This window comes from Grampus griseus (genome assembly GCF_964374135.1).
Source record: "Grampus griseus genome assembly, chromosome: 16".
NCBI classification, from domain to species: Eukaryota; Metazoa; Chordata; class Mammalia; order Artiodactyla; family Delphinidae; genus Grampus; species Grampus griseus.
Genome location: NC_139010.1, coordinates 39,705,993 through 39,727,669, shown reverse-complemented (window position 1 = coordinate 39,727,669; position 21,677 = coordinate 39,705,993). Strand labels below are relative to the sequence as shown.

Here is a 21,677-nt window from a genome sequence, read left to right as displayed (position 1 = left end):
ATTTTGATTACATCCAGTTTATCTATTTTTTTCTTATTTAGTTTTCTTCTATGAGTTTATAGTTTTAGCTCTTATATTTAAGTCTTTGATACATTTTCAAATTAATTTTGGTGTATGGTATGAGAGAGGGGTCCAACTTGATTCTTTTGCATGTGGATATCAAGTTGTCCCAGCACCATTTGTTGAAAGGACTATTCTTTCCCCCATTGAATTGTCTTCACACCCTTGATAAAAATCAGTTGACCATAAATAAGAGTGTTTATTTCTGAACTCTTGATTCTATTCTAGTACTGAATTGTCCCTCAGGATGCAGGACTTTCAATGCTAAAACCAGGATAATCTGGAGCAAACTAGGATTTTGTTCACCCTACAGCTGAGTAGGGCTTGACAAGCCACTGCCCAGATTCTTCTCTGATTTTATATACATTTCACTGCACCCCAACCCTTCAACTACTGGATCCATCCTTCCTTTGAATTATCACTATAGAAATCATTGCATGTTCAGAGAAAGAATTCAAACACCATAGAAAAGTGTAAAGCAGAAAACAAGTGACTCCAAACTTCCATCCCTACTCTGCAGAAATAACTACTGTTATCTCCAAAAAGTTTTGACACATATATGCATCTTTCCTTTTGACAAGAACACGAGTGGAATTGGAACATGCATACAGTTTAACAATCAGCTCTTGAAGCTGTACAATGTCCACTTTATGACTGTACGCCAGTCATTTCACAATACTCCAGACACCAGCCTTTAGCTCCATTGAAGACTAGGTCCCCTGGGAAGCTGACTCTGAGATGGAGGTCAGCATGGAGTAAGTTTATTGAAGAGTGACAGATATGAAGAGTGAGGAAGCAGGGCTGAGCATAGGGAGAAGTTGGACTGCAATGCAGTCATGACAGTGACCTCTGGGATCTTCATAAATCCCTTGGGATATCAGTGGAGACTTAAATTCAAAATAAAAAATTGGGAAAGGGAGCAAGATGCCATGGGTATAGGTCAGAGCTGCCACCCATTGCCTTACCCAGGGACAGAACAGGACACTGTATAGTCCCTTGTTCTCTTCTCTCTCTCAAACCCAGTCCTGGGCATGGGCTCAGAAATGTGACAGGTCCTGCCTTTATTATTTTTTCTTGCCTAATTGCCTTGGCTACAACTTCCAGTACAATGTTGACTAGTAAGAGAAGATATCCTTTTGGGCTTCCCTGGTGGCGCAGTGGTTGAGAGTCCGTCTGCCAATGCAGAGGACATGGGTTCGTGCCCCGGTCCAGGAAGATCCCACATGCCATGGAGCAGCTGGGCCCATGAGCCATGGCTGCTGAGCCTGTGCATCCGGAGCCTGTGCTCTGCAACAGGAGAGGCCACATCAGTGAGAGGCCCGCATACTGCAAAAAAAAAAAAAAATTTCCACAAGAGAAGATATCCTTTTAAATCTGTGAGACCTGTTTTGTGGCCTAACATTTGGTCTATCCAAGGATGTGTTCCCTGTGCAGTTTAGATGAATATGTATTCTGTTGTTTTTGGGTAGAGAGTTCTATAGATGTCTGTTAGGTCTAGGTGGTTTCTTTGTTGCTTTTCTATACATGACTGAAAGTGGGATATTGAGGTTTCCAATTACGATCGTTGCATTCTCCATTTCTCCCTCAAGTCTACCTATTTTTGCTTCATGGACTTTGGTGCTCTATTGTTAGGCAAATATATGTTTATAATTGTTATATCTTGATGTATTGACACTTTTATTAATATATATTGTCCTTCTTTCTCTTTTGCAGTAATTTTTGTCTTGAAGTCCATTTTGTGTGATTTTAGTAGAGCCACTCCAGCTCTCTTTTGGTTACTGTTCGTATGGAATATCTTTTTAAATCCTTTCACTTTCAACATATTTGTGTCTTTGAATCTAAAGTAACACTTTTTAAAGGGCACATTGTTGGATTTTTTAAGTCAATTCTACCTACACCTTCCTTTTATTTGGAGAGTTCAGTTCATTTACATGTAATGTAATTACTGATAAGAAAGGACTTCCTCCTACTATTTTGCTATTTTTTTCCTGTGTCATATCTTTTTTGTTCCTCACATCCTCAATTACTGAATTCTTTTTTAAAGAATTAAATGGATATTGTCCATTTAAATGGATATTTTCTGTCATAACCTTTTAATCACCTTGTTGTTTCTTTGACTGTATAGTTTTGGGGTTATTTTCCTAGTGGTTGCCTTGGGGATTACACCTTAATCTGTGTCAATCTAGTTTGGATTAATAAATACAGTATACAGAAACTTTTTATTTTATTTTTTAATTGAAGTATAGTTGATGTACAATAGTATATAAGTTACAGGTGTGCAATATATAGTGATTCACAATTGTAAAGATTATATTTATTTATTTATTTGTGGCTGCCTTGGGTCTTCGTTGCTGCACGCAGGCTTTCTCTAGTTGCAGCGAGCGGGATCTACTCTTCGTTGTGGTGAGCGGGCCTCTCATTGCGGTGGTTTCTCTTGTTGCAGAGCACGGGCTCTAGGTGGGCAGGCTTCAATAGTTGTGGCACTCAGGCTCAGCGGTTGTGGCTCGCAGACTCTAGAGCACAAGCTCGGTAGTTGTGGCGCACGGGATTAGTTGCTCCGCAGCATGTGGGATCTTCCTGGACCAGGGCTCGAACCTGTGTCCCCTGCATTGGCAAGCAGATTCCTAACCACTGAGCCACGAGGGAAGTCCCACAATACATCCTTGAGCCTATCTTACACCCAATAATTTGTATCTCCTACTGCCCCACCCCCCTCTCCTCATTGGTAACCACAAGTTTGTTCTCTACATCTGTGAGTCTGCTTCTTTTTTTGTCATACTCACTAGTCTGTTGTATTTTTTAGATTCCACATATAAGTGATATCATACAGTATTTGTTCTTCTCTGACTTATTTCACTTAGCATGATGCCTTCCAAGTCCATCCATGTTGCAAATGGCAAAATTTCATTCTTTTTATGGCTGAGTATTCCATTGTATATATACCTCACATCTTCTTTATCCATTTATCTGCTGAACAAAAACCTTTATATATTTTCTCATCACTCATTATATCTTTAAATATTGTGTGCTCATCAACATAGATTTATAAGTTTTTTACACAGTTACCTTTGAAATCAGATAAGAAAAAAGAGAAGTTACAAAGAAAAATGCATCAATACCATCTTAAATATTTACCTGTACCAATACTTTTACTGATGTTCTTTATTTCTTCATGTGGGTTTGAGTTACTGTCTAGTGTCCTTTCATTTCAGCCTGAAAGAGTCCCTTTAACATTTCTTGTAGGGCACATCTGCTAGCAATTAACTGTCTCAGTTTTTGTTTATCTGAGAATATGTTAATTGCCCCTTCATTTTGAAGAATAATTTTGCCAGATGTTGACTTGGGGTTGACAGTTTTTCATGGAACCCTTTGAGCATGCTGTCTCACTGCAGGCGAAAGCAAGGCAGCATGTGTGCACCAGACCCTCACCAGGGTCAGACGTGTACACCCAGACAGGAGCTGGATTTGAAACAGATGAGAATGAAGCAAAGGTTGGGAGGAAAGAAGTGTTTGCCTGGGTGGGAGGGCCTCCTCCAGCAGCACCTTCTGGATGAGCTGTGAGTACCGTCGGTCATGGAAATATGACAATAGGCTGTAGAAAACTAGAGCCAAGGTCTGGAAGGATGGCCTGTGGTTTCCAGTCTGAGACAAGCAATGATTAGCTTGGTGGCATAATTGGGGAAATGAGGAAGGAAATGTCATCTGGGGGAGAACAGACAACTGGGAGACAGTGCCATCTGTGCTGAGTTAGGAAAATTAGGAAGTGAGAGAGGAGAGGACTGTGAAAACAGGGGCTCAGAGACATGATATGGTTAGAATTAGAATTCTGTGGGTTGCAGGTCACGGAAAGGCAACCCAAGCCAGCTAAAGCCAGAAAAGGGAATTTATTCTAAATATATGAGATTTACAAAATCCTTTGGGAGCTGGAGAACCAGGCTTGGAAAACAGCCAAGAATGATGGTGGCTCCAGGGGGCCTAAAAGCAAGAAGCACAGGAATCTTGCAGGAATGGCGTGGTCAGGACACCTCTGCAGGACACCTCCACTGTGTTAGAAGGCACCAAGGTCACAACAGGACATCATCACTGCTGCCAGTGCTGGGAAGTCCATCTAACCATCTCTCAGTCTTTTCATGACATGCTCAAGATTAGATCAAACCCAGGCAGGACCATCTGATGGCCTGAGTGTACAACACATGGCCACATCCAACTGCCTGCAGGGACAGAGCAGACCAAAAAGGGAGGTGGCGGGGGGTCGCTCCAGAACAGGAAGGGGCCAGATGTTGTACAACCCCCAAACGAGTCCCGTTCCATTATAGTAAATGATGGAAAGGGAGGTGTGATTTTGAGAGAAGAGGGACCTGAGTGTGTTTGTCAACTTGGAGAAGAGAACCAGTGAGGGAGGGCGGGATTAAAGATGCAAAAGTAGGGGAAACGATTGGAAGAGCAGATGGAGGTTGTGTGCCCAGGTGGGAGGGGCTGGTCAAGCGGAGGAGGAATCTTGACTTTGGGGAGAGGTATGAGTTGGGAGAGAAGGCGCCTGGGAAATTTCCATTCTTTCCATCTGTTCCAATCCCTGCCTTTCCACAACAAGCAGGTGTTTTCACGAGGGAGAAGACTTGTTTTTCAATAATCAAAACTGACCAAAGTGGTGATTCATCATTTTCTAAAATCCGACTCTTTGTGGGAGGGGAAATCATTTCAAACCTGCTTCCTCGTTGGACCTGAGTGAGGACAGGGTTGTCACTGGAGCCTGGGCAGGCTGACGCTGGTGGTAACCCCACCTCTGGGTCCCCCACCCCCTGCTACAGGGGAAGGGTGACAGCTCCTTGAAACCTCAGAACCTCATGTTCCCAGGACCCAAAACCCACTAGTGAAGCATCATTTCCCTCTTTCCTCTCAGCCTCTGACTGCTAGAAGCAGGAACTTAGCAGGGGACCCTGCCTGGCCCAGGGTGTCAGGCCTGGCGGGCTGGGGTCCCACCTGCCACTTCCCACAGTGCCCTGAGGTTGACAGTTTTTCATGGAGCCCTTTGAACATGTTGTCCCACTGCAGGCGAAAGGGGGGCAGGGTCTGTCCCATTGTTGGCTCTACACACCCCTCTAATGGAAGCTTTCCCTTCTGAGGAAAGCACAGTGAGACTTTGCAGCTGAATGAAATTTTATCTGAAAGCTGTGCAATGAAATGGGGAGCCGAGACAGTTGCCCAGGTGCAGCAAAGAGTTTTAGGTGAGTAGAGTTAGTCTGAACCCAGGATTTACAGAGGCCTAAAAATGAGGCCTGCGAGGTTCACAGGACCTGCCAGGTACACACAACTGAGCTGCTCGCGTCCCTTTCAGGAAAGGACTTGCCGCCCAGCTGCAAGGAGTGGGGTCAGCTGACCCCGCCAGCTGTTAGCTCTTTTAGGGTCAGCCTCAGCTTTTGAGCCAACTTTATGCTTTTCTTGGGTGGCTCCCAGCCAATGACTACACAAGGCAGTGGTAGCCAAGGTCATGCTTCTCTCCGAGAAGGCCCCCAGACAATAACGGTAGTACATGGACCTAACCACCTCCACCCAAAGCCATACCCTCTTCTGGGCCATCTGCCTCGGAGCTCCCAGGTGGGCTGGCAGAGACACTGTCAGGTTGCATATGGCCCAGACACTCCCCTCCCACCCCACTCCTGCATCCTCCCCTTTCCTGAACAAGTGTTCATCCCTCATAAAACTCTCATCTCCGCATCTGCCACTGGAGAACCCAGCCGGTACACCACTCATCCATCAACTCAGCACTAAGCCCCCCTGGACACCAGCTGTCTGGACATTAGCTGTTGCAAAGTGAAAGGTGATGGGTGACAAGTGGTATAGTGGAGGTTCAAACCAAAGGTTATGGTGTCTGAACCAGCTCGCCTAGTTACGCCTAAGCCACCTCTCCCCCGAGGCCAGGGCTGCAGGACTCAAGGAAACATGCCTGAGGCTACAGGTCACAAGTAGGGGGCTTTCCAAGCAAAGCCTCCGAATTCTGGTCTGAACCTCTTGCTGGCCCAGTGTGTCTGGTGGTTTTCCAGGGCCCAACCCTAGGTTCTGCATCTTTGTTCTGCTGACTCTCTGCCCAGGATCCCAGGACACCAAAGACCCAGAAAAGTAAGAGTCCAGGGCTCTAGACCCCTTCTGGGGGCCTGGGCTATGTGTAAGAGGGTGTACCATAGACTGCAGTGTGTGGACAAGACTGAAATTAAAAGCCAAGCTACACATCTGGAGGGGGCATTGAGCCAAAGGACAGAGACAGACTTCAGGCCAAAGGCAACAGGACTGAGGCCCTGCCCTCTTCCCTCAGGGACACAGCAACTTGCAGGACCCGAGTGCCCAGAGGTGAAACCACGGCTGTGCTCAGAGTACCAGCAAGGCAAGGCCACCAGAGTGGGAGAAAGGTTCACCTTTGATAATCTGACACAATTTTGCAGTTAAAGAATAGACACATGTATAGGTATAACTGAATCACTTTGTTGTACACCTGAAACTAACACAACATTGTTAATCAACTATACTCCGATATAAAATAAAAAGTTTAAAAAAAAGAAAAAAATCTAGAAAGAATATTTTAAAGTCAGCATACTATAAGTTTTGTTTATAGTTTATATTTCAATTATAGGCTATAATATTTAAAATATGGGTTAATTTTTAAATTCTAGGTAATAAATATGGGTAATTTAAATGTTATATATCTAAGTTACGGGTAAAGTCTTAGGGTCTGGCAGGAGCGCTTTTAGAAGTTTCGTGTGTCCTCAGGCCTGGGTGACGAGGGAGACATTAAAGGTGGTAAACTCTAACTCTAGGGCTCCGAGCAGGAAGGTGACACTGAAACAGGGTCCAAAAGGCTGCATCAAAGGAAGTGAAGAAAGGCAGGCAACGCGTATATCTGGTGGGAAGGTCGGGTGTAGGAACAAAGAGGACCAAGTAGGTCCTTCTTCTCGCAACCATCTGAGATGTTTCTGGTTGACAGTAGAGGCTGGGCTCACTCAATCATTCAGGGACCCAGACTGCGGGGCCTCTGCCCTCTTTTACACAGGGCTTCCAAGGTGGCCCCAGAAAAGGAAGGCAAACGTGGAGGATTGTGGAGGGGAGGAGTTTTGTGGGCCACGTCTAGAAATGGCCACAAGATGTCTGCTGATGAACAATGCCGGGGCCCAGCCACACCAAACTGCAAGGCGGCTGGGAAATGTGGAGCATCTAGGTGTGCCCAGGAGGACGGGGAGAACAAGTTTGGGTGGAGAGCAAACATCCTCTGCCCACAGCAGGGAGTCGACAGTGACTGGAGCACACAGAGCAAACCTCATAGGGGACGACCGGAGGCATGCTGGCAACTGCCTAACAACTGGCTTTCTGGAAGGAAACAAAATGGAAGTCCTGGTTATGTCAAACTGTAATCAATATCGAGGCTGCAGAGAACAAAGAGCTTTATTTGGGGGTCTTATGAATTGCACTTTGGGAGACAGATTCCAAACAGGGTTCCGGGGAAGAGAAAGAGTCAGGGGCTTATAAAGGTAAAAGCCACAAGGCTATACTCTGCACAGGAAGAGAAATATTTGTCCTTAAGGAATAGGCTGTCATGAATTATTCTAGGGTAAGGGTCTGATAAGTATCTCGGGGTTCTAGCAGGTGTTCTGGATGTCTTCGTTAGGACAATATGTAGTTAAAAGATCAGATTCCATCTGGGCTGAGACATGGGTAAGCCACACTTCCTCAACGGCCTCCAGGCTTCATTTTAGAGACCTCTCATAGCAATACCAACTCCACTTTTTATTTTCTTTTCACCATTGATAGCATTTGCTGATTTACTTGGTATATTATAAATATTCCCACCACCATCAGCTTCAAACTTCCAGCATACCAGCGTGATCAGTGAACAAGGAGCTGGGAAGAGATGTATAGTAGCAGCCCAGTACATTGTTGAATTAGGGTTCTTCAGAGAAACAGAACCAATCAAGGATATATATATATGTATCTCAAGGATATATAAATCGCTTGATTATATGTATATACAGTGATCTTCCCCAACTTACAATGGAGTTATGTCCCAATAAACCCATCGTTAAGTCAAAAATGCATTTCATACACCTAATCTACTGAACATCTTCGCTTAGCCTAGCCTACCTTAAACATGCTCAGAACATGTGCATTAGTTGGGCAAAAATCATCTGACACAAATTCTCTTTTACAACAAAGCGTTGAACATCTCATGTAATTTATTGAACACTGTACTGAAAGTGAAAAAACAGAATGGTTATAGGGGTCTAGAATGGTTGTAAGTGTATCTGTTGTAAGTTCCTGGCCATGATCGCCTGGCCGACCGGGAGCTGTGGCTCACTGCCACTGCCCAACATCATGAGAGAGTATCATCTGGCATGTGGCTAGCCCAGGAAAAGATAAAAGTTCAAAAATTTGAAGTACAGTTTCTACTGAAAGTGTATTGCTTTCACACTATCATAAAGTCGAAAAATCCTAAGTTGAACCACCATAAGTCAGGAACTGTCTGTATATATCAAGAGATTTATAGCAAGGAATTGGCTCACATAATTATGGAGGCTGAGAAGTCCCAAGATCTGTAGTTGGCAAGCTGGAGACCCAGGAGAGCCGATGTAGTTCTAGTTCGAAGGCAGGAAAAAAACCAGTGTCCCAGCTCAAGGCATTCAGGAGGAGGAGTTCCCTTCTACTCAAGGGAGGGTCAGCCTTTCTGTTCTAATCAGGCCCCCAGCTGACTGGATGAGGCCCAGACACCTCAGGAAGGGCAATGTGCTTTATTCCATCTACTGATTCAAATGTTAGTTTTGTCCAGGAACACCCTCACAGACACACCCAGAATAATACTTGACCAAATGTCTGGGCACCCTGTGGCCCAGTCAAGATGACATAAAAATCAACAATCATAATAGTACTTGCACCATACAGATAGGATAGAGAGAAATAATCCTAAAAATGTAGACAACAGGAAAATGTAGTAAGTAATTAGAAAGTCATGTCTGTTGAGTATGTATTACCTTTGTTTCTAATATAGTTTATTTAATTGTAAGTTTACATAATTTAATTTCTAATGATGTCTGTGTTAAAATTACAACATTCCTAAAAATTTAACAATCAGCTCTCAGGGCTATTGGGACCAGCTGGCTGGTCCAGCACACCAGTGGGATGGACAAAAGTGGTGTGCTAGGGAGCTAGAGCTTCAGCTGCCTGGCAACAGAGACTGAGAGTGCCGTAAGCAGGGAGTCAGGGGACATTGGTGCTGGTGACCACTGAGCAGGCATCTCAGACTCAGGGCTCTGATATCTGTATGGCATCTTGGTATAAATTAGAGAAAGGCTTGCCCTTCTGGTGGCAGATCTCTTTCACCATGCTAGAACACATGCCTTTGCCAGCAGAGCCCAAACCCAGCCCTATTCCCCCTCCTATTGGATACCTTTGTGCAGTGCACAACCTGTACAACAGTACCTGTAGCTCTCATGGAGCTGTTTCATGTTGAGCCTTGAGATATAGGCCCCTTTCCACTTTCTATTTGGGAGACTGATTGGCAAATGTGTACCTCCCTCAGAAGAAGCCTCCCTCGAGGCAAGAGCAGGCAAAGACTGCTTCTGGTGGCTCCAGGCTCAAGGATATGAAATTACCTAATAAAGTAGTGGTTCTCAACCCTGGCCACACATGGGATCACTGGAGGAGCTTTTACACCTCCCAAGGACCAACGTCCAGACGAGTTAAATCGGAGCTGACAGGGGTGAAACAGAAGTTAGCTTTCAGAGCTCCCTGGTGTGTAGCCAAGGTTGAGAACCACCGATCTGAAGCCATCCTGGCTCTGGGCCAATGATGTTGGTGGGTGAACCATCCCACCAAGAAGTGTGCATTTCTGCAAATGCCTTCTGGAAAGTTCTGCCCTCCCAATCTTCTCCACTTGTCTTTCAGTGCCCAGAGGTGCCTGGCCCAGAGGAGCCCTTAGAAAATGCAGAAATGATGCAGGGCAGGGAACCAGCAAAGGGGGACCCAGGACCACGGCCGGGAGGTACAGTGCTGTAAGGGCAGTGGGAAAGGGGGCCATCTCTCTGTCTCTACTCCTAAGTGAGGCCCGTATTTCCCCTCCTTGGCTTCGGATTCCTGCCTGTGTAAGAGGAGTGGGGCAATTCCTTCAAATAAAAGCTTACTCAGGAGGCCACCATGTTCAGCAGATTCCCTTGCCCTGCCCTTGTCCTCACCCCACCCTCCCTCCTGGTGGCCTCAGAGGGAGCTGGAAGGAACAGAGCGCTGTGGTGCAGGGTTTGTAAACTTCAGGAAGGAGGGGGTGCTCATGTCCCTTCCAGCTGGAACCCATGGATCCCTTCATCTAGAGAAGTACTGGGAACGTGGTCTGAGGGCATAGAGAAGGAAAGAGCTAGCTTGCCCCCGTCCCATGCCCCCCACCGTTCTCTGGTGCAGAGTTCAGATTAGCTCCTGCCCTTTTCCAAGCTTTACTCTGGGCTTGAGCTTAGAGCCTCTGTGGTTTTGCCCATTTCCAATGCTGATCCCCAGAAAAGCAGGTGGGTAAGCTCAGCAGGTAAATATCATCAGGGAAACAGCTGCACAGAAGAAGCTCCCGGGAGTGGTTTCTTAACCAAAACAAGCGTGAGTGGACCCAAACTAAGTCTTCAGGGTATTTTTCCTGCCTCTGGCTTGGAAGTGGTCCAGGCTGCATTACTCACAGGCCTTCGTGATTGCTCAAGACGTTGTCAATGGCCACGGGACCTCCCTCTGTGACCCTGATGTGACATGAGGTTTTCCAGCTCTGTATCTCTCCTCTCCTGCTAGATGGCCTCTGTCCCAGCCTGATCTGACCTTTACCTGGGCCCCCAAAAAACAGGAGGGCGATTCTGTCATTTCAGTGGTGTTTCTCGAATCTGCCCGTCAAACCAATATTCCTCATGGGGTTCCTGGTCTGAGTCCAACCTGAGGCTCAGGGCTGGGCGTGCAGGAGGGGCACTGGGCAGTCTGAGGGACACAGATAAGAGCCCTGAGGAAGTGCTTACTGGCTCTCCTTCTGGAGGTAGAATCAGGACAGTTTCATGCGAGACTTGCTTAGAATGATCAGACTTCTGTGGCTGAAACACACACTCCAGAGAGAAGGAACTGGGAGCACACAGGAGCAGGGGCTGTACATGCATATGGTTGTGTGTAGCATTAGCAAGAGAGGTCACAGAGGAAACCATGGCCAGTACCATAAAAGGCCTTGAATGTTATAGCAAACTTACTTATACTTACTCATCCCTTCTGAGGAGTAGCTGAGGGCCAGGGTAAGTGACTGGATGCTAAGTAAGACAGCTTTGTCTCCAGGGATTCTGCTCTCTCCCTTCACCCTGGCGATTTGACCTACCACATCCTGGTGAGTCCTTAACCTCTCCCATCCTCCCCTCCTCTCCGCAGTCCAGATCCTGTCCACGGACAGCTGCAGTGGACCCCTCAGCCTCTGGACCCACTTCCCTTCCAGCTACTAGAGTTGATTACACGTCAATCCGCCATTTGGGGACCAGTGGACATAGCGGCACTATGAGGATTAGGGTGGGAGCATGGCCGTTCAAAGCAGAGAGGTCCCTGTTCAAATCCCTCATCTTCCACCTATTAAGAGGATCACACAGCACCCAGGCCCAAAGAACCCAGCCCCAGGCGCAAATGCCTAACAGGGCACGTGGGGTGATTTCAGGGGCACAAAGTCTGGTCCTTACCATCTAGCAAGTTCATTGAGGGCTCTCAAGCTGGGAACGTTCACAGGAAGTGGTTGGAATTGGGGTACTTAGACTGGCATCACAGAGAAGCATAAGATGTAGAGACAGCCTGGGTTCAGGTCCCAGCCCTGACAGGATTGTGTGACTCTGGGCAAGATATTTAACATTTCTGTGCCTTATTTTCTTCATCTGAAAAGCCATGATAAAGGCTCCCCTGCCTCAGGGAATTTGAGAATTAAATGAGATACTGAATATAAAGCACCAACCTCAGGGACAGGTAGTAGGCACCTAAGAAATGAGAACGGTTACTGTGATTGCATTTCTTGGGCGATTTTTAGGATCTTGAGTCTGAACCTCCCAGAAGTCCCCACCGTACACTCTTTAGAACTGTACTAGTGTTAAACAGAAACATGGCAGTCAGCAGAGATTTCACTACCCAGTGAACAGCTTTGGAGATCCTGCTTACGATGTGCAGGCCCTGAACTAAGTGCTTCACCGCATCCTTATTCCTTTCACCTCATTAAGGTGGCAAAAAATTAACATCCCTAACCCGCTTTGCTGGACCAGTCCCCTGAGGCTCTGAATGTGCCAAAGCGGCACGCTCCTTCTAAGACACACCTGCCTGTCCACAGTTGGAACTGTCATAGACGGCCTCCTGGGCCCTCCTGGCAGGAAACATCAGGCAGGGCATGTCCCCAGTGGACGGACCCTGGACGGATCCTGGGCCCCCCCGGGCCTCGGCCACCCCCTGCCCAACCCCCGGGGCCTTGGCAGAGCGTGCGGGACCCGGGCGGCCAGATGCCCTGCATTTCCAGCGGCCTCTTGGTGGCTCCAGCCAGTGGCGCGCATCCCCGACAGGCCCTCCCCGCGCAGAGGGCGGATCCGAGCTCGGAGCCCGCCCGCCCTCTGGGGCCATCGGACCAGCTGGGACCGCGCGCTCCGCCCAGCTCCTCCCGCCCCGCCCTCCTCTCGCCTCCGCCCCGACCGGCCGCCAGCTCCGCTCTGGGATGGGCTGTGCCGCGTGCGCCCCGGCCAGGCGGAGGGACAGTCAGGCCTTCCCGCCCTGGCCCGGTGATTGACCAGCAACGGTTACTGAGCCTCTTAATGGTTCGCTTGGGTGGGAATTAATTCTGAGGTGGAAAAATAATGCATTGAGGTTTCCATAGTCCGAGGCAAGCCGTCGGTCCGGAGCCAGGAAAGGCAGCCGAGGGAGCCTCGCTGGTGACGCCAGTGGCCATGGGGGCCCGAGCGGGGCATGAGGGGCAACTGGGCCAGAGGAAGAGAAAAGGGAAGTGGATGACAGCTTGATCGGCCCAGCAATTCCGTCCAGGAGGCGGCAGGAACATGCTGAGCCCAAAGATCAGGCAAGCCAGGAGGGGTAAGTCCAACTTCCTGAGGCGGATCAGGACACAGTGTGCGTGTGTCTGTTGGCCGATGGGCGTGGATACTCAGCTGGCTGCCACGCTGGGGTCAGATGGGGCAGGCGTTCTGGAGGCATCTGGATGACTGACAGCCCTCTCTAGGGACGCTCCTGGGGTCTGGGGGGGTCACACCTGAGACTGCCAAAGGGCGATGGCCAGCTTATTGCCCCAGTGGGTGTGCAGGCTTCACCCCGCATGCCATGTTTTACAGAGTCTCTGGCTTGCCCAAAGTGACCGGGTGACAACTCTGGTAAAACTTTAGTTTTCTACTAAAAGGGAAATCCTGAATGCTCAAGATTTGCCCTAGCTGCCAAGACAAAAGTAGCCCTCACTGGGAAGGGCAATGCCCTGGCTTCTCCAGGCAGCCAGGTCCCAGTGAAGGTCTTCATGCTGGCTACCTGGGAGGCTGCTCTGCAGAGCCTGCAGGGGCTGCCACTGGGCTGCAGGAAGCAACCCCTCAGGCAGGCAGGGGCTCCCCCCGGGAGAACTCCCAGGAGGCAGAAGGGCCTGGAGTTGTGGGTGTTGGGAGTGTCTAGAGATAAGTAAGAGATGCGAGTCGGGAGTGCCTTGCAGGGGTGATCCTGCAGCCCTGGGCTAGCGCCCCACCCAGGCCGTGGCCCTACAGAATGGCCTGGGGCCTCAGGACAAGTCTTGGGGCTAGGGACAGCATCTCCCTGGACAGCAACTTCTTGGCCAGTGCAAGTGTCATTTTAGATGAGAACATCTGTGTTTTAAGAAAATAGAATGTGTCCTTCCATGTGGCCAGTGTTTGTGGAGGGCTGAGCCTCCCTTGTGAGCAAGGAGCACGAGGAGGGTGGTTTGGAGGTGGGTGGAGCTTCTGCCTGGGGAGCTTGGAAACAGTGCTTGCCTCACCCAAGTGTTTGTGTATTTGAGGCAGGAACCCTCCAGGCTCTTGTGAGCTCACGGGCACACACCCATCTCATTAGTACTCTGCAGGCATTTGGATGACTTTCCTGGGCAGGCTGGCCCTCTAGAGTGTAGTCAGAACCCCTCCATGGGGTGCTCGGAATGGGCTGTCACCTGTGGGCCCCAGTGGGCAAAGGAGGACTGTGCATGGCTCTGCTCAGGGGTAGCAGTACAGCCCGGTGACGATGCAAGGGGTGGGCTGGGCCAGGCTCTCTAAGAGAGCTTGGGTCTCCTCTCCCACTCCTGTCTAAAATGCTGGCCACACTTGGCTATTGAGTGAGCACTCGACGTGTGATTAATCCAAACTGAGAAAAATACACACTAGATTTTGATGACTTGAAAAAAAGAATGTAAAATATCTCAATGATTATTTACATTGGTCACCTGCTGAAGTGACAATACTTTGGATATATTGGGTTAAATAAAATATGGATTAGAATTCATTTCACCCGTTTTTTCTTTTACTTGCTTCTAATGCAGCTACTAGAACATTTATACGTTACATACGTGGCTCACATTATCTTTCTGTTGGATGGGGCTGGTCAGAAAGAAACCAGTGCTTTGCAGGGGGGTCTCAGGAAGCCTGCCTTTGAAATGTCAAACTTCTTAAAAACATTTGTTCTGGGTCAGTGGTTTTCAACCAGGAGCTGTTTTGCCCCTTGGGGGACATTTGTCGATGTCTGGAGACATTTCGGTTGTTCCAACTAAGGAGTGCTACTGGCATCTAGTGGATATAGGCTGGAATGCTGCTAAGCGGGCTGCAATGCAGAGGACAGTCGCCACAACAAAGAATTCTCCAGCTCCACATGTTAACAGTGCTAAGGTTGAGAACCCCTCTAGTAGATAATATTATCTTGTAGGATATGCTAAAAGATAAAGTTTATGGTGCTATATATCAGATATTTATAAGATAATCATTTACTCATAGAAATACATGACCATAAACCATGACAAGGAGTATTCTAAGAGCATAAGAACATATACTACAAATGAAGCTTCCAGAGGAAGCAAGTGGTGCTTGAGTTGTGAGCTGAAGAATGGTGGGGCTACGCTGGCAAAGGGTGGTGGAGGGAGGAGGCCACATCTCAGGCAGCGATCGGCATGTGCTGATGCTGTGGGAGGGGAGGGGCACACAGGGCCAGGAGGCTGGGGCGGAGACCAGGTCGGGAGTCAGATCACGCAGGGACATTTCTGTAAGAATACAGGCCAAAATTATGTGTGAATGCCTCTAAGAAATTGGGCTCTGCTCTGGTAGAAGGAAGACCTTTCCTCAAAATTCATCCCCCGCTGCACCTTTTAGGAGTTGGGCAAGCTGCATGTCATAAACCCTGCCTGTCTATAGGATACAGAGCACAGACCCTGGTATCCACACACTGCCTTGTCCAGACTGCTCCAGATGATACATCTTCCAGACTACACCACCACCTGGGTATAGTGGGTTGAGTGAAAAAGACCTGGGGTCACTTTCTGGAACAGTTCATAAAACCAGCCCCTGTCAGCTGGCTCAGAAGCCTTTGCTGCTCTGCAGATAGGGGTTTCCCAAGGACTCTTCCCCAGGGTCATGTTGGCTGTTAACTCCCTGGAAGGTCCCCATCCAGGCCAGCCCTGAGACAGCCGGCAAAGGCTGCCATCATCCTAAAGCTGTCCTGTGCAGGGGGAGATGTCGAGATTGAGAACCTCCCAGGAGAAACCCTACTGTCACTTACCTGCATATAAAACTAAGTTTGGTCAATAATCTGAGCTCAACTTCCAAGAAGTAGTTAGAGGCAGATGAGGCAGATGTTGTACCCACACACGTACCCCACCCCCCCACACACAGAAGAGGACAATAATAATTTTAAAAAGTAGGGAGGCACCCAAACCAGCTGGAAATGTCTCAAAACAGGCCAGTAAATTCAAACAGTGTGCTTGCTTTTACGTGCATCACACAATGTAGACTGATTTGGGAAAGTGGTCCACATTGGTTCATACCAGCTCACACTAGCCATTGATACTGTGATTCTAGCTTGCTACTGCCTGCTTAGGACCAGTTCAGACTCACCCTAGCTCGTCATGGCCTGTGGAAGCCAGACCAGGCCATTTGGACCCAGGTGTGGTTGACTCTGCCCCACTCAGCTCCTGCCTGACTCCCAGGGTCCTGTCCAGGGAGCCTTTCCTGATGCCATGCCTGGCAAACTCTAACTCCACTGAGAATTTTTGCCATATTTCCAGAGTGGGAATGGAAGAGACAGGTCACCCCACCCCTGCCAGTTTTCCCGGAAGAAAAATAAGATAAAACTCCATGAATTTATCACACAGTGGAGCAAGTCACAAGTGCACATGTTCTGTGACACTGTAAAGATTGCAATTTATTTTTTAAGATAGAAAATAAAAACATAAGACTGGCACCCTCTGTCCTGGGAGCAACGTGGGTAGTTATGCAGGGTGCGGAAAGGCAGCAGCGCCCCAAGCCGTAAGCTCATGCCAGATTCTGTGAGGGGTGCTAGGTTCATCCCCATCTGTCCAGGCCATAGTCAGAACAAAGCCCAAAATACTTGACCCTGACGCTACCCCAGCCTGCTAGGATTGCTCCCTTTCCTGAAATCCACTGACCCAGGGTCTGCTTCTTCAAAGATTTGTGTATTCCCCCAATCTTGACTGAGGCCTCCTCTGTGCCCGTTAGCACTGCCCAAAATAAAGGTTTATTGATTTGGTCTTGCCCTGTTCCACAAGGATAAGGTATGGAAGGCAGCCGTGTTGTTTTACCCCCCAAAGAGCTCTTGACTCTGCCTGTCTCACTCAATCTCATGTTATCATCCCAGCCATCATCATTTCTAACCTGTGGCAATAACACTCTGCCTCACCCCACCCGCTCCCATCCATTCTCCACTCCAAAGCCAGAGCCATCTTTTCAAATATAAATCCAGCCTGTACCCACCTCCGGCCTCCTCCAGCCCCAGCTTGGAATCCTTTGGTTGGCTTCCCCATCGCTCTTTGGGTTAAAATCCTAAGTCCTTACCATGGCCCGTAAGGCACCTCTTACAGTCTAGCCACTGGCCAAACCTCCAGCCTCCTCTCACTCTCCAAGCTCCAGCCACACTGGCCTTCTTCCCATTCCTCAACTGTTCCATGGGCCTCCTACCACAGGGCTTTGGCACCCTGTTTCCCCAGCTGGGATGCCTCCTTCTGTCTGTCTGCCTGTCTCTCTCTCTCTCTCTCTCTCTCTCTCTCTCTCACACACACACACACACACACACCTTAACTCCTATTCACCCTCCAGTTCTCAGTTCAAGTGTCGCCAGCCAAGGAAGTGCTCCCACACACCCCAGTCTAAACTGGGTCCTCTGCTCCGTGCTCTCCTTTCCTTTGTAGCACTTACCTTGGGTTGTAGTTGTACACTCCTGAGTATGACTGTTTGGTGAATAACTGTCACCCCACTAGACTGTGCGCTCCAGGAGAGCAGGGGCCATTTCTGTTTTTGAATATCATTATACCCCAAAGCCAGGCATCTGGTAGGTACTCAATACATTTATGTTGAATGAATGAATGTATGAATGAATGAATGAGTGAGTGAGTGACTTAATAGCAGAGAAAGCATTAGCCTGGAAGGCTGAAGCACTGTCTCTGGACCTAACTGGTCCAGGTGCTTAGGAAAGTCAGCCCTCCCTTGATTGATTTATATGTTGCAAATATTTTCCCAATTTGTTGCTTGCCCTTTACTTTTATATCAAGGGCTTTTTTCCCCCAGATGTGTATAAGTTTTTAATTTTTAATGCCATCAATCTTATCAATATTTTCGTATAGAGTTTCTGCCTTTGTTTAGAATATTTCAAAATAAAATTGACGTTGCGATTAAGGAGGCTCCTTCTTTTAAAGGAGGTCATTAGCCTGATGAGCAAAGCTCCAGTAGCTTGAGCTATTTTCCTTCAAAGGAGTATCAGTGTCTTAGAAGCCCTGATGAATGTGCAGAGCCTGGTCAATACTTTGGGGATACAGAGAGAAAGCTCTATGAGTGAGATGAAGTACTTTCACTGGCCTTATTTTTCTTGATTTTCCCACAAGTAAGCAAACCAACATTTATTGTGTGCCCTCCGTGCTCCAGGCATTTCCATTGTACTTATTTAATTCTCATGACTACACTATGATGAGGCATCATTATTCCCATTTCAACAGATGTGGAAGGAGAATTGTGGGTACCCTGCCAACAAGTGGTGGAATTCATATTCACGTCTATCCAGTGCTGAGGCCTATGCCCTCTCCCTAACCCAACACAGGGATTCACACTGTCCAAACACCACTGCAGGTGGCCCTGCATGTCTCCAGGAGAGCTATAAATTCTTTGAGTAATAAAATGCAGTGTGATTTTTAAGAAGATGCCCACTGCCTGTGAATACATGAAAATTAGATTTGAAGAACTGTTGGAATATTTAAGGTTGAATTATTGATACAGAGTAGAACACTAAGCAAATTAAAAGGCAAGCCAATTATGAACTCCAGGGAAAACAAAAAGTGGTGCACAAAATATTACAGTATACTACATAGCTCAACTGGGACTAGCAATTACGTAGTACTAATAATGCAAATTCTGCATATTGATCCAACTAAAAGTACACTGGGAGGATGGAGTGGGTGCTTATGTGGGATGGGGACAGGAGAGTGAAATAAATAAAATCCTCATCTTCCATAGTTAGAGGTCAATAGGTAACATTTAAAATGGAAAAAATCAAGAAGTGATTCAGCATAAAAACAGACCATAAATTAATGGAGCAAAGTAGAGAGCCCAGAAATAAACCCATGTGTATATAGTCAATTAATTTACAGCGAAGGAGCCAGCAATATACAACGGACAGTATATGGAAAGGACAGTCTCTTCAAAAACTGGTGTTGGGGGGGCTTCCCTGGTGGCGCAGTGGTTGAGAGTCTGCCTGCCGATGCAGGGGACACAGGTTCGTGCCCTGGTCCGGGAAGATCCCACATGCCGCGGGGCGGCTGGGCCCATGAGCCATGGCCGCTGAGCCTGCGCGTCCGGAGCCTGTGCTCTGCAATGGGAGAGGCCACAACAGTGAGAGGCCCGCGTACCACAAAAAAAAAAAAAAAAAAAAAAAATGGTGTTGGGAAAGCTGGACAGTCACAAGCAAAAGAATGAAACTGGCCCCCTATCTTTCACCATACACAAAAATCAACTCAAAATGGACTAAAGACTTGAAGATAAGACCTGAAACCACAAAACTCCTAGAAGAAAACATATGGGGTAGTCTCTTTGACATCAGTGGTGGCAATCATTTTTTGGATTAGACACAAAAAGCGAAGGAAGGGAAAACAGAAATAAACAAGTGGGCCTACATCAAACTAAAAAGCTTCTGCATAGCAAAGGGAACCACTAACAAAATTAAAAGAAACAGAATGGGAGAAAATATCTCCAAATCATATATCCGATAAGGGGTTAATATCCAAAATATACAAAGAACTCATACAACTCAATAGCGAAAAAGAAAAAGATTAAAAAATGGGCAGAAGAACTGAATAGACATTTTTGCAAAAGAAGATACACAAATGGCCAAGAGGTACATGAAAATGTGTCACTAATCATCAGGGAAATGCAAATCAAAATCCAGATTGAGATATCACCTCATAACTGTTGGAGTGGCTACTATCGAAAAGACAAGAGATATCAAATATTGGCAAGGATGTGGAGAAAAGGGAGCTCTTGTATACTGTAAATTCGTGCAGTCACTATGAAAAACAGTATGGTGGTTCCTCAAAAAATTAAAAATAGAATTACCATATGACCCAGCAATTCCACTTCTGGGTATATATTGAAAAGAAATGAAAACAGGATCTCAAGAGATATCTGTACTCCCTTGTTTATTGCAGCATTATCCACAATAGCCAAGACATGGAAACAACCTAAGTGTCAATCAACTGATGAATGGATAAAGAAAATGTTATATATAAAAACATATATATATATGAATAATTTCCAGCCATGAGGAAGAAGGAAATCCTGCCACTTGTGACAACATGGATGGACCTTGAGGACACTATGCTAAGTGAAATAAGGCACACACAAGACAAATACTGCATGGTATTACTTATATGTAGAAGCTAATAACAAAAACAGAAAAAGCAAACTTACAGAAACAAAAAGTAGAAAGTGGTTGCCGGGGCTGGGAGGTGGGGGAAATAGGGAGAAATTGGTAAAAGGGTACAAACCTTCAATTATAAGATGAATAAGATCTGAGGATCTAATGTATAACATGGTAACTATAGTTGATAACCCTGTATTGTATCATTGAAATGTGCTAAGAGAGTAGAACTTAAATGTTCTCGCACACACAAAAAAGATAAATATGTGAGTTGATGCATGTGTTAATTAACTAGATGAGGGTAATCAAGAAAAAGTGAAAGAAAGAAAGAGCGATAAATAAACACTATTTGGAAATGTGGAGGTAGGGACTTCCCTGGTGGACCATTGGTTAAGAATCCACCTGCCAATGCAGGGGACGCGGGTTTGAGCCCTGGTCCGGGAAGATCCCACATGCTGCGGGACAGCTATGCCCGTGTGCCACAACTACTAAAGCCCGAGCACTCTAGAGCCCACGCGTCGCAACTACTAAGCCCCCGTGCTGCAGCTGCTGAAGCCTGTGCACCTAGAGCCCGTGCTCCACAACAAGAGAAGCCACCGCAATTAAAAAAAAAAAAAAAGAGAGTGGAGGTAAATACCAAAGGAGCCAGCTGAAGTGGCTGCCTCTGGGGGCTGGGGAAGGGAGGGGGTGGGAGAGCAGGAGCCTGCCAGGTCTCACCCTAAAGCTTGCAGGGTTATGTGAGGTGTGGTCAAGAAGTGATAGACTGGAGGTCACCTGACCTCATACCAGTTCACACTGGAAGATTGTTCAGAGGGGAGTTTCTGCTCTTAAGGGGTGACCATGGGATTCATAGGCCTCCTCTGATTGCTTGGTTCTGAATAGTGTGGCCTTCCCGAATATGCCCATGGTCATCCCATGCTGCCCCTGCCCAGGCTTGTCAGGTGCTCTGAGGGCTCCCTAAGACAGACTACCTCTAGGGCCCTGAGAGTGGGACAGCAAAGGGCCAGTAACCTAATTAGGTGATGTGGCATCTGCTTTGCCCGAGATGCAGAGAGAATCTAAATTCTCTGAAGAATTTAGACCCAGAGGCACATGCACTTGGCCAACTGTGAGCCTGCTACGCAGGAAGGCAGTGAAGGGGACCAGGTGATGCGGCAGGGAGAACAGACCCATCCCACATCCAGGTAGGGCTCTCAACAGGGGAGTGATGTGTCTGGACAGAGCATTAGACAGTGGTGCTGGCTGCACTGTGGGCAGTGGGTCTACAGAGAGTGACCCTGAGGGCAGGGAGAAAAGAGATAGATGTTCAGTAAATGCTGTGGGATTGATGGTGTTTCCTATCTGCCATCTGAAGAGGGTGTGAGGGGACAGCAGGACCGTTGTCAGAGCACATCTACTGAGAGCATTCAGCCACTGCCAGGCAGGTTCCCCTGCTTCTGGACACACCCCAGCCCCAGACTACCAGTCCATCTACTGCCACCGAGGCTCTTGTG

The 21,677-nt window shown here is 47.4% G+C and overlaps 1 protein-coding gene across 2 annotated transcripts in view; it reads left to right on the top strand.

The window, feature by feature from the left end:
- The window catches only part of ARHGAP22 (Rho GTPase activating protein 22), a 203,285-nt gene that overhangs the window by 22,167 nt on the left and 159,441 nt on the right, over nucleotides 1-21,677 (top strand). The window contains exon 1 of one of the 2 annotated variants that reach the window (XM_082673080.1): nucleotides 12,771-13,149. The exons of the other annotated variant lie outside the window; for it this stretch is intronic. Within the exon in view, the coding sequence (XP_082529206.1) occupies nucleotides 13,116-13,149 (34 nt within the window). The 5' untranslated portion in view covers nucleotides 12,771-13,115. Of the gene's footprint in view, nucleotides 1-12,770; nucleotides 13,150-21,677 lie in introns of those variants that run through there. 2 annotated transcript variants of the gene reach the window in all.